Source organism: Notolepis coatsorum (assembly GCF_963971535.1).
Source record: "Notolepis coatsorum genome assembly, chromosome: 2".
Taxonomy (NCBI): domain Eukaryota; kingdom Metazoa; phylum Chordata; class Actinopteri; order Aulopiformes; family Paralepididae; genus Notolepis; species Notolepis coatsorum.
Genome location: NC_140166.1, coordinates 130,452,735 through 130,465,076, shown reverse-complemented (window position 1 = coordinate 130,465,076; position 12,342 = coordinate 130,452,735). Strand labels below are relative to the sequence as shown.

The 12,342-nt window shown below is 42.9% G+C and overlaps 1 protein-coding gene across 2 annotated transcripts in view; it reads right to left on the bottom strand.

Moving 5' to 3' along the window:
* LOC311222817 (fasciculation and elongation protein zeta-2-like) overlaps positions 1-6,307 on the bottom strand; it is a 65,441-nt gene extending 59,134 nt beyond the window's left edge. For both annotated transcript variants that reach the window (XM_084307446.1, XM_084307447.1), the window contains exon 1: positions 5,863-6,307. In XM_084307446.1, the coding sequence (XP_084163572.1) occupies positions 5,863-6,290 (428 nt within the window). In that variant the 5' untranslated portion in view covers positions 6,291-6,307. The remainder of the gene's footprint in view (positions 1-5,862) is intronic.
* Between the last annotated feature and the right edge of the window lie 6,035 nt (positions 6,308-12,342).

The window sequence follows — 12,342 nt, the reverse complement described above, 5'->3', positions numbered from 1 at the left end:
ACTTAGTACCTCTTAGACTACTTGTACAAATTATATGAAATATTTTTACTGTGTACTTTTTGAGTAATTTCAGTTTTAAAGTCCTCAGAATCAGCATTTTCGACTAACTTTGATGTTGGATAAAAACAATTCTTCCCATAAGCACTTTATGAAACTGCCATGGTTGTACTTAGTACCTCTTAGACTACGTGTACAAATTATATGAAATATTTTTACTGTGTACTTTTTGAGTAATTTGAGTTTCAAAGTCCCCAGAATCAGCATTTTCGACTAACTTTGATGTGGGATAAAAAAAGATTTTCCCATAAGCACTTTATGAAACTGCCATGGTTGTACTTAGTACCTCTTAGACTACTTGTACAAATTATATGAAATATTTTTACTGTGTACTTTTTGAGTAATTTCAGTTTTAAAGTCCTCAGAATCAGCATTTTCGACTAACTTTGATGTGGGATAAAAAAAGATTTTCCCATAAGCACTTTATGAAACTGCCATGGTTGTACTTAGTACCTCTTAGACTACCTGTACAAATTATATGAAATATTTTTACTGTGTACTTTTTGAGTAATTTGAGTTTCAAAGTCCCCAGAATCAGCATTTTCGACTAACTTTGATGTGGGATAAAAAAAGATTTTCCCATAAGCACCTTATGAAACTGCCATGGTTGTACTTAGTACCTCTTAGACTACGTGTACAAATTATATGAAATATTTTTACTGTGTACTTTTTGAGTAATTTGAGTTTCAAAGTCCCCAGAATCAGCATTTTCGACTAACTTTGATGTGGGATAAAAAAAGATTTTCCCATAAGCACTTTATGAAACTGCCATGGTTGTACTTAGTACCTCTTAGACTACTTGTACAAATTATATGAAATATTTTTACTGTGTACTTTTTGAGTAATTTCAGTTTTAAAGTCCTCAGAATCAGCATTTTCGACTAACTTTGATGTGGGATAAAAAAAGATTTTCCCATAAGCACTTTATGAAACTGCCATGGTTGTACTTAGTACCTCTTAGACTACCTGTACAAATTATATGAAATATTTTTACTGTGTACTTTTTGAGTAATTTGAGTTTCAAAGTCCCCAGAATCAGCATTTTCGACTAACTTTGATGTGGGATAAAAAAAGATTTTCCCATAAGCACCTTATGAAACTGCCATGGTTGTACTTAGTACCTCTTAGACTACGTGTACAAATTATATGAAATATTTTTACTGTGTACTTTTTGAGTAATTTGAGTTTCAAAGTCCCCAGAATCAGCATTTTCGACTAACTTTGATGTGGGATAAAAAAAGATTTTCCCATAAGCACCTTATGAAACTGCCATGGTTGTACTTAGTACCTCTTAGACTACGTGTACAAATTATATGAAATATTTTTACTGTGTACTTTTTGAGTAATTTGAGTTTCAAAGTCCCCAGAATCAGCATTTTCGACTAACTTTGATGTGGGATAAAAAAAGATTTTCCCATAAGCACTTGATGAAACTGCCATGGTTGTACTTAGTACCTCTTAGACTACCTGTACAAATTATATGAAATATTTTTACTGTGTACTTTTTGAGTAATTTGAGTTTCAAAGTCCCCAGAATCAGCATTTTCGACTAACTTTGATGTGGGATAAAAAAAGATTTTCCCATAAGCACCTTATGAAACTGCCATGGTTGTACTTAGTACCTCTTAGACTACGTGTACAAATTATATGAAATATTTTTACTGTGTACTTTTTGAGTAATTTCAGTTTCAAAGTCCCCAGAATCAGCATTTTCGACTAACTTTGATGTGGGATAAAAAAAGATTTTCCCATAAGCACCTTATGAAACTGCCATGGTTGTACTTAGTACCTCTTAGACTACCTGTACAAATTATATGAAATATTTTTACTGTGTACTTTTTGAGTAATTTGAGTTTCAAAGTCCTCAGAATCAGCATTTTCGACTAACTTTGATGTTGGATAAAAACAATTCTTCCCATAAGCACTTTATGAAACTGCCATGGTTGTACTTAGTACCTCTTAGACTACCTGTACAAATCATATGAAATATTTTTACTGTGTACTTTTTGAGTAATTTCAGTTTCAAAGTCCCCAGAATCAGCATTTTCGACTAACTTTGATGTGGGATAAAAAAAGATTTTCCCATAAGCACTTTATGAAACTGCCATGGTTGTACTTAGTACCTCTTAGACTACGTGTACAAATTATATGAAATATTTTTACTGTGTACTTTTTGAGTAATTTGAGTTTCAAAGTCCCCAGAATCAGCATTTTCGACTAACTTTGATGTGGGATAAAAAAAGATTTTCCCATAAGCACCTTATGAAACTGCCATGGTTGTACTTAGTACCTCTTAGACTACTTGTACAAATTATATGAAATATTTTTACTGTGTACTTTTTGAGTAATTTGAGTTTCAAAGTCCCCAGAATCAGCATTTTCGACTAACTTTGATGTGGGATAAAAAAAGATTTTCCCATAAGCACCTTATGAAACTGCCATGGTTGTACTTAGTACCTCTTAGACTACGTGTACAAATTATATGAAATATTTTTACTGTGTACTTTTTGAGTAATTTCAGTTTCAAAGTCCCCAGAATCAGCATTTTCGACTAACTTTGATGTGGGATAAAAAAAGATTTTCCCATAAGCACCTTATGAAACTGCCATGGTTGTACTTAGTACCTCTTAGACTACGTGTACAAATTATATGAAATATTTTTACTGTGTACTTTTTGAGTAATTTGAGTTTCAAAGTCCTCAGAATCAGCATTTTCGACTAACTTTGATGTTGGATAAAAACAATTCTTCCCATAAGCACTTTATGAAACTGCCATGGTTGTACTTAGTACCTCTTAGACTACCTGTACAAATCATATGAAATATTTTTACTGTGTACTTTTTGAGTAATTTCAGTTTCAAAGTCCCCAGAATCAGCATTTTCGACTAACTTTGATGTGGGATAAAAAAAGATTTTCCCATAAGCACTTTATGAAACTGCCATGGTTGTACTTAGTACCTCTTAGACTACGTGTACAAATTATATGAAATATTTTTACTGTGTACTTTTTGAGTAATTTGAGTTTCAAAGTCCCCAGAATCAGCATTTTCGACTAACTTTGATGTGGGATAAAAAAAGATTTTCCCATAAGCACCTTATGAAACTGCCATGGTTGTACTTAGTACCTCTTAGACTACTTGTACAAATTATATGAAATATTTTTACTGTGTACTTTTTGAGTAATTTGAGTTTCAAAGTCCCCAGAATCAGCATTTTCGACTAACTTTGATGTGGGATAAAAAAAGATTTTCCCATAAGCACCTTATGAAACTGCCATGGTTGTACTTAGTACCTCTTAGACTACGTGTACAAATTATATGAAATATTTTTACTGTGTACTTTTTGAGTAATTTCAGTTTCAAAGTCCCCAGAATCAGCATTTTCGACTAACTTTGATGTGGGATAAAAAAAGATTTTCCCATAAGCACCTTATGAAACTGCCATGGTTGTACTTAGTACCTCTTAGACTACGTGTACAAATTATATGAAATATTTTTACTGTGTACTTTTTGAGTAATTTGAGTTTCAAAGTCCTCAGAATCAGCATTTTCGACTAACTTTGATGTGGTATAAAAAAAGATTCTGAGGACTTTAAAACTGAAATTACTCAAAAAGTACACAGTAAAAATATTTCATATAATTTGTACAAGTAGTCTAAGAGGTACCAAGTACAACCATGGCAGTTTCATAAAGTGCTTATGGGAAGAATTGTTTTTATCCAACATCAAAGTTAGTCGAAAATGCTGATTCTGAGGACTTTGAAACTCAAATTACTCAAAAAGTACACAGTAAAAATATTTCATATAATTTGTACACGTAGTCTAAGAGGTACTAAGTACAACCATGGCAGTTTCATAAGGTGCTTATGGGAAAATCTTTTTTTATCCCACATCAAAGTTAGTCGAAAATGCTGATTCTGGGGACTTTGAAACTGAAATTACTCAAAAAGTACACAGTAAAAATATTTCATATAATTTGTACACGTAGTCTAAGAGGTACTAAGTACAACCATGGCAGTTTCATAAGGTGCTTATGGGAAAATCTTTTTTTATCCCACATCAAAGTTAGTCGAAAATGCTGATTCTGGGGACTTTGAAACTCAAATTACTCAAAAAGTACACAGTAAAAATATTTCATATAATTTGTACAGGTAGTCTAAGAGGTACTAAGTACAACCATGGCAGTTTCATCAAGTGCTTATGGGAAAATCTTTTTTTATCCCACATCAAAGTTAGTCGAAAATGCTGATTCTGGGGACTTTGAAACTCAAATTACTCAAAAAGTACACAGTAAAAATATTTCATATAATTTGTACACGTAGTCTAAGAGGTACTAAGTACAACCATGGCAGTTTCATAAGGTGCTTATGGGAAAATCTTTTTTTATCCCACATCAAAGTTAGTCGAAAATGCTGATTCTGGGGACTTTGAAACTCAAATTACTCAAAAAGTACACAGTAAAAATATTTCATATAATTTGTACAAGTAGTCTAAGAGGTACTAAGTACAACCATGGCAGTTTCATAAGGTGCTTATGGGAAAATCTTTTTTTATCCCACATCAAAGTTAGTCGAAAATGCTGATTCTGGGGACTTTGAAACTCAAATTACTCAAAAAGTACACAGTAAAAATATTTCATATAATTTGTACACGTAGTCTAAGAGGTACTAAGTACAACCATGGCAGTTTCATAAAGTGCTTATGGGAAAATCTTTTTTTATCCCACATCAAAGTTAGTCGAAAATGCTGATTCTGGGGACTTTGAAACTGAAATTACTCAAAAAGTACACAGTAAAAATATTTCATATAATTTGTACAGGTAGTCTAAGAGGTACTAAGTACAACCATGGCAGTTTCATAAAGTGCTTATGGGAAAATCTTTTTTTATCCCACATCAAAGTTAGTCGAAAATGCTGATTCTGAGGACTTTAAAACTGAAATTACTCAAAAAGTACACAGTAAAAATATTTCATATAATTTGTACAAGTAGTCTAAGGGGTACTAAGTACAACCATGGCAGTTTCATAAAGTGCTTATGGGAAAATCTTTTTTTTATCCCACATCAAAGTTAGTCGAAAATACTCATTGTTCTATAAAAAGGACTTTGAAACTCAAATTACTCAAAGTACACAGTAAAAGTAGTTAATATTATTTGTGCAAGTAGTCTTGAGAAGTATTAAGTACAAACATGGCAGTGTAATAAACTACTTATGAAATAATAGAAATGAACCACATGCCATCCTTTACTTTGAAATCCTCACCGGAAGTGTTCCTCTGTGGAATTGTCTGTAGCTTTTGTTTAGTGGTCGAATATACTGCGCGTCCTATTGATTCGATGTTCAATAATACTGCACATACGAAACGTCCTATTGATTAGACTAAACGTCCTATTGATTCGATGCGCATTCAATGTCATATTAAGTATTTCTGTAAGATCTACTTGCGAGACTGTGTTCAAAAGTCACGTCGGTTCATTACAACAGCCTCCCAGGGTTGTTTGAATGCATTACCGTAAACATGGAACTAATCGCGCACTCGAAAAACAAGAGCGGCTCACTTGACCACGCAAAAGCAAAAGACGGCTCACTTGACCGCAGTTACGATCAAAATGCTTCAGATTGTGTTACAGTCAGAGATGAGTAATGTTCAGTGGCGACCTGCGAGAAAACTTAATAACACACAGGCAAGGCAAGCTATTCAAGCACCTCGCCCACACTGGAATCCGACACTGATCCCGTTACAACAGTTATTACATGATAGTAAACACGCACACACACACACCACGGCGTAATAATCGCACACTCACTCGTCTCTCTTCAAAACCGTGTCCTCGGTGATTAGATTCACGGGAGCGATGATGATGATGTCCGTCTCGTTGCTGCCGGTGTTATCATTTCGGAAGCACGACGATAATAATTTCTCGACGTCGAAATCGTTCACCGCGTCTTCCATCGACTTGAAACAAGTGCCCAGTTCTCCCGAAAACAAGCCGCCGCGGAGGAGCTGCTCGCCGGAGAGATCCTCCTCCTCCTCCCGGTCCGGGACGTCCCGTGATCGGCCGGTCACCACCGCCGCCACCACCTCCTCGACTTTATTATTCCGGTTCCCGCGGTGGTCCTTCTTCTGGATCTCAGAAGAAACCATCTTCTTAATAAGTTCGCTCGAACCTCCTCCTCGCCACTCGTCCTCGTCGTGGTAGGAGACGGAGTGCGCTGCTGCTAGGGGCGCCGCCATGGCTGCTGCTACCCGGACCAACCCTGCGCGCGTCCCCGGTGATGAGGTGTCGGCGGAGCGGCCTCAGCATCCTCTCTCTCTGTCGGTCACTTGGAAAACAGCAGCGTCCCACCACTCCTCCTCCGAATGAATGAATGAATGAAAACTTTATTTAACAGATTGCAGAATGGGTACAATACAGTACGGCTCAATACACACAATTGTTAAGGGGATGCAGACCAGAGAAAGACGTTTGTCTTGTTTCCATCAGGGTCCCCCATTTTCAATTCATATAGACATTTATGACATACACAACATGGTACATGACATTTATGGCATAGGGACATATAGGTATTTAGTACTGATACATTTGTGACATAAACGGTATTCAAATATACAGTACTGTTACCCATAGATCCTGACAGAGTATATCCATATGATGGGGAGGAGACTGTACATTAGGAGGGGGTGGGTGGGTGGGAGAGAAATATACATACGGCGGGGAGGGAATATATACATGCGGTGGGGAGGAGACTGTCTATTAGGAGGTGGTGGGGGTTTTGGGCATTTACGGTGGCCAGTTTCGAATTGCAGCCTGTAGGTGCCCTTTAAGAGCGGTTTTGAATGTGGGCAGGGATTCACATTCCTTTACAGCTTTGGGTAGGGCGTTCCACATTGATGTGGCATAATTGCGAAAGTTGTTTAGTCCCTTGTTTGAGCCGAATCTGGGTTTAACATGATTTGTGGAGCTCCCTCTGGTGTAGTGGTTGTGGTATTCACTGACCTTTGGGAAGTATTTTGACATGTACATGGGTACCTTAGTCGTATAGTGTATCTTGTAGACCAGGCCTGTAACTGAGGGGTACAATTCCCTGACTGTATTACTAGATATGATACTTACTACCACTACCTTTGTACTTAATATTCGGCCACCCAGTACTCGGCATAAATATATTATGATGAACACTGTCACGTAGATGAAACGGATCCAACACAAATGTACGAATTAGAAATAGGTATTTATTTCTACACAGCGATGGTGTGTAGAGCAAGCACTTAATCAAATCAATCACATTTATGAATGGGAATTAGTATGCACTTTTATGGCAAGAGTATTCGTCGGTATATCAATAGAGAATGTCCAATCTCTGAAGGCGCAGGTGGTACATATAAGACCTGGAATAGTTAAGGAATAACAGCAATGATACTTTAATGATTATAGACTGGATACACTAGGGGGGGTTAATCCGGTCGCTTGTAAGCCGACAGGAGTAGGAAGGGGAGGGGGGGTAGAGTCCGGCTGCCTCATCCGGCCAAGGGTATCCCAGGTGAACCCACTGTAGTGCCGTTCAATGCGCCGGCGATCCTTGGACCACAGATGAAAGCAGATGGACTCTTTGTGGGCCGGCGTCCTCCGGTCCACGGAGGAGAGACGTGAAGCGACCTCGTCTTGCAGAGCGTCTCCTCACCTTGCGTCCTCTCCAGGGGGGGGGGGTTCCAACACACGGCAGTGTCGGGGGTCTTTATCCATGGAATAATCAACGTATACAAAGCATAATCCGTGCCTGGGAAGGCGGGCTGTCGTCGGTAGAATAATCCGGTATACAGGTCCACTCGCTCGTCGGCTCTGGGGCTCCTCGGGTGCAATCTCACATGGGGTCCTGGATAAACAGCCAGTTTTCTGCCCGAAACGATGGGGTGCTGACTACGGTAGTATTCTCACCGTACGAAGCACTATATATTAACAGACTATTATTAGCTTAATAGACTATGTCCAACTCGACGATATAGTGCCAAATATGACTATTCAAATATTAATATACACGATGTCTCAATACCGATGGTAGGCCGAACTTGGCCTTACTCCCACACGTGGCGTCGCGGGGAGGCTTTACGTCTGTCACTCTATTGGAGGGTAAGAAACTGGACTGAAAAGGGAAGTCCTACTTTAGTAGCGCAGTATATATACGCACTATGAACAAATAGTCCCATTAGTGGTGCGGTAGCCAGATTCCTACGCGGAACTAGGACTTGTTCGTACATGTTGAGCGGTACGTTTGAACTGGGTCTGGGGGGTATGGCAGCCTGGCACCAAGGTCTCGACCAATAGTAGAATGGAGACTATTATGGGATGTTCAGTAGGCTAGAATGGATATTCAATGCATATTGTACAAGGAATATACAAGGGATATCAAGGAATATTAGAGAATATACAAATACAATTAAATATATATATATAATAAATATATATATTCGGTTTAATCTGGCCCTTCACAACAGCCACCCCCTGATTGGTCCCAGACCTAATCAGTTAAGCAGAGACAGATTAATCGCGTTGTCTATTTACACATAAGGGTTTGCTGTAGGGGTCAGTCAACTTCACAAAGTCATAGGGTTATAGGGTCATGGTCATCATCGATTGTGTCTGGGAGTCGGGGCAGTTCTATGAGCCTCGCCACGGGACGGGTGTAAGTGCGACCCTGGACAAGCACTTCAGCTGCTCGGACCTTGCCGTCGGCACCGGTGATCACTTTGCTTACGCGGCCGGCCGGCCACATAGCTCTGGGCAGTGATTGATCAATAATCATGACGACTGTTCCTTCTGTCAAATTGTCTCTCTCCTTTACCCACTTCTGGCGGGTCTGTAGAGACGGTAGGTAGTGCAGTAGGAAACTGCTCCAAAACTTGTCGGCTAATACTTGGCTGTACCTCCACATTCGTCGGCCGTTCGCTTCTTCAGGCCGGTACATTGTCTGGGGTAACGCGGGATCTAGCCGCCCCATCAGGAGTGTGTTGGGGGTAACTGGGTCGATATCCGCCACATCGCTGGAGACGTAGCCGAGGGGCTTAGAGTTCAATACTCCCTCAATCTCCGTGAGGACTGTCATTAGGACTTCTTCCGCCACAGTCTGGGCCCCAAGTACTGCGTACAGGGCTGTCTTTATGGAACGCACTTCTCGTTCCCAAGTGCCACCGAAGTGGGGTGCGTTTGGGGGGTTGAATTGGAAATCAACCTGTGCTGGAGCGAGGTGGGTCTTAAGTTCTGGGCCCATAGCTTGGAAGCTCTCTCTCAGCTCTCTTTCGCCGCCTTTGAAGTTTGTCCCATGATCGGACAATAGGGTAGACGGTCTTCCTTTCCGTGATGTGAATCTACGGAAGGCCATAAGGAATGAGTCTGTGCTCATGGTCGGGAGAAGCTCGATGTGTATCGCTCTGGTGGTCATGCATTTGAATACAATACCCCACCGCTTCTCGGTTCCTCTTCCTTTCTTTATGTGCAGCGGGCCAAAGCAGTCCATACCCGTTGAGTGGAATGGCTTGTCACCGATTCGGAGGCGACATGGAGGAAGGTCAGCCATCCTTGGTATGCTGGGCTGCGCGCGCCACTTGCGGCAGTCTAGACATGTTCGCTGGAAGCGTCGTACCGCCTCTCTTCCTTGTAGGATCCAGTAACGACGTCTGATTTCCGCGAAGACTCTTTCTGCTCCTGCGTGATGTACATCCTCATCGTATTTCTTTATAATCAGCTCTGTGACCTTGTGTCGGCTGTTCAATACGATCGGGTATTTAATGTCATCCGGTAGATTGGGGGCTCTGCGTAGGCGGCCACCCACTCTGATGAGGGTATGAGCGTCGCTCTCGGGGGCCAGATGAATTAATCTGCTGTCGGATGGGACGGGCTTTCCTCCCTGTAGACAGGCCAATTCATCGGGGAACGAGTCTCTCTGGGCTCGCTGCAGTAGAAGCAATTCTGCTTCCTCGTAGTTAGCTGCTGACATTTCAGCGGGGGACTTACACTCCGGGTGGTGCCGCAGGAATGTCCTTTGTTGTGCACTCTCTATGGACGTGCAATCGTCTATGTTAGGGTCGGTGGAGGCTACGGTGCTCAATCCACAGAACACAGACTTCTTATTTTCCACCTCCTCTGGACTTGCTTCCCTCGGGATAGGCATGGGCCACTGTCCTTCCGGGAGTCTTAGGAATGCGGGGCCGTCACTGTAAGCATTGTGACGGGTGAGGTCATCTAGGGGCATTCCCCGGGTGATGACGTCAGCTGGGTTCTGTTTTGTATCAACGTAGCGCCACTCTGTTTCTCCGGTTAACTCTTCGGTTAAGTCTTGAATCTCGGTGACTCTGACTCCCACGAAGACTTTGTACTTGCATGAGTCCGATTTGATCCAGGCGAGTACTGTCGTGGAATCTGACCACAGGATTGTTCTAGACACCGGTATGGTGAGCTCACGTTGGATGAGCGTGGCTAGGTGCGCTCCGGCTAGGGCTGCGCAGAGCTCTAGGCGTGGGATAGATTGTTGCTTGCGTGGGGCTATTCTCGAGCGGGCGAGGACAAATGCTGTGTAGATCTCTCCCCCCTTTTCTTGGGCCCGCAAGTAGGCTACTGATCCGTATGCGACCTCTGAGGCGTCACTGAAGACGTGTAAGTCCATTTTACATGTCTCTGGCCTCACCGTGGGTGGGAAGTAGCTTCGGCGCATATTAACGCCTGGGAGTGAGTGGAGCTCCATCTCCCACTCTCTCCAGGTGGATGTAAGGTGTGCGGGAATGGGGTCGTCCCAGCCCTGGTCCTTGTCCCACAATGCTCGTACAATCATTTTTGCCCTGGTGGTGTACGGTAGAATACATCCTAGCGGGTCATATTGTCGGGCGAGTGTTGTGTACACACTCCGTCTGGTGGTCGGCGCCGCCGCCGGCCTTCCCTGCTCCGTAGTCAGGGGCTTGTGTCTGTAGTGAAGCGAATCTGTTTTGAATCGCCACACCAATCCCAGGGTCATCTCCTGGGCTTCTCCCGGGATTGTAGCCATCCAGGTCTCGCTGCTGGCTGCCTTGTCCTCGGAGGAGAGGCTGCGCAGTACTTGCGGATCGCTGCTGGCCCACTGCCTGAGATCAAAGCCGCCTTTGATCAATGAGGCGCGGAGTTTAATCAGGAGAGCCTCGGCTTCTTCCTGGGTTGAAAGGCTTTGTAGACAGTTGTCTACGTAGAAGCTGTTCTTTACGCTGTGTCGGACCTCTTCGTCCGCTGCTGGGTCCTCTGCTACATGTTTCTGTAGTGCAAATGTAGCACAGCAGGGGCTGCACGTCGTTCCGAAGGGGAGGACTTCCCATTGGTAGATGGCTGGGTGCTCATCTCCTGGCTTCTCTCTCCATAGGAACCGTAACAGGGGCTTGTCCTCCTCTACTAATCTCACCTGCAGGAACATTCCTTTAATGTCCCCGCTGATGGCCACCTTTTCCTGGCGGAAGCGGAGTAGAACGCCGAGTAGGGAGGGGCCGAGTGTGGGACCGGGCAGTAACTCTTTATTCAGATTTTGGGATCCGATCTGGTAGCTGCAGTTAAATACTATGCGGTCTTTACCGTTGTGATGGACCTTGTGGTGAGGCACGTACCACGATTCAGTGGTCTGGTCAGCCTCTTTAATGTCCATCTTTGTGACGTGTCCCGCTGTGATGAGCTTCTCAATCTCAGCGCGGTATACACTCTCTTGGGCGGGGTTCTTGGCTAAGCGCCGCTCCGTGTTCAGCAGGTACCGTTCTGTGGCGTCTGTCTTGGCGTGGAAAGTAGGCATTCCTTCTCGCCGCAGGAGTGGCGTGGCGTATCTCAACACGCCGTTGACCGGGACTCTCTTGGTCCCTGTCTCGAGGAGGTGAATGGCGTAAATGTCATCTTTAGAGCGAATGTCTTTCTTTCTGTTCTTAAAGGGCATTTGTTCCAAGGTCCATAGCCGCTCTACGTGTTGCAGGAGTGCGGTTTCTCCCTCTGTGACTCGGGAGTGGAGACATCTAGTGGCTGTACTTCGGTTGAGAGATTTGGCGAGCGGGCCTTGGAGAGTCCATCCCAAACGGGTCTCGACTGCTGCAGGACAGCCTCGGGGTCCGGTATGAACCCGGTCTATCGGGACAATGAGGTCTGCATGGTCGGAGCCTATCAACAGGGTCGGCATAGCATTGTCTATGAGCGGGATCGGTAACTTGCGCAGATGTGCATATTTCTCCATCAGCTTGGCGACGGGGTATGTGTACCGCGACAGTCCTATTTCTTGGCTGGTGAAAGCGTCTG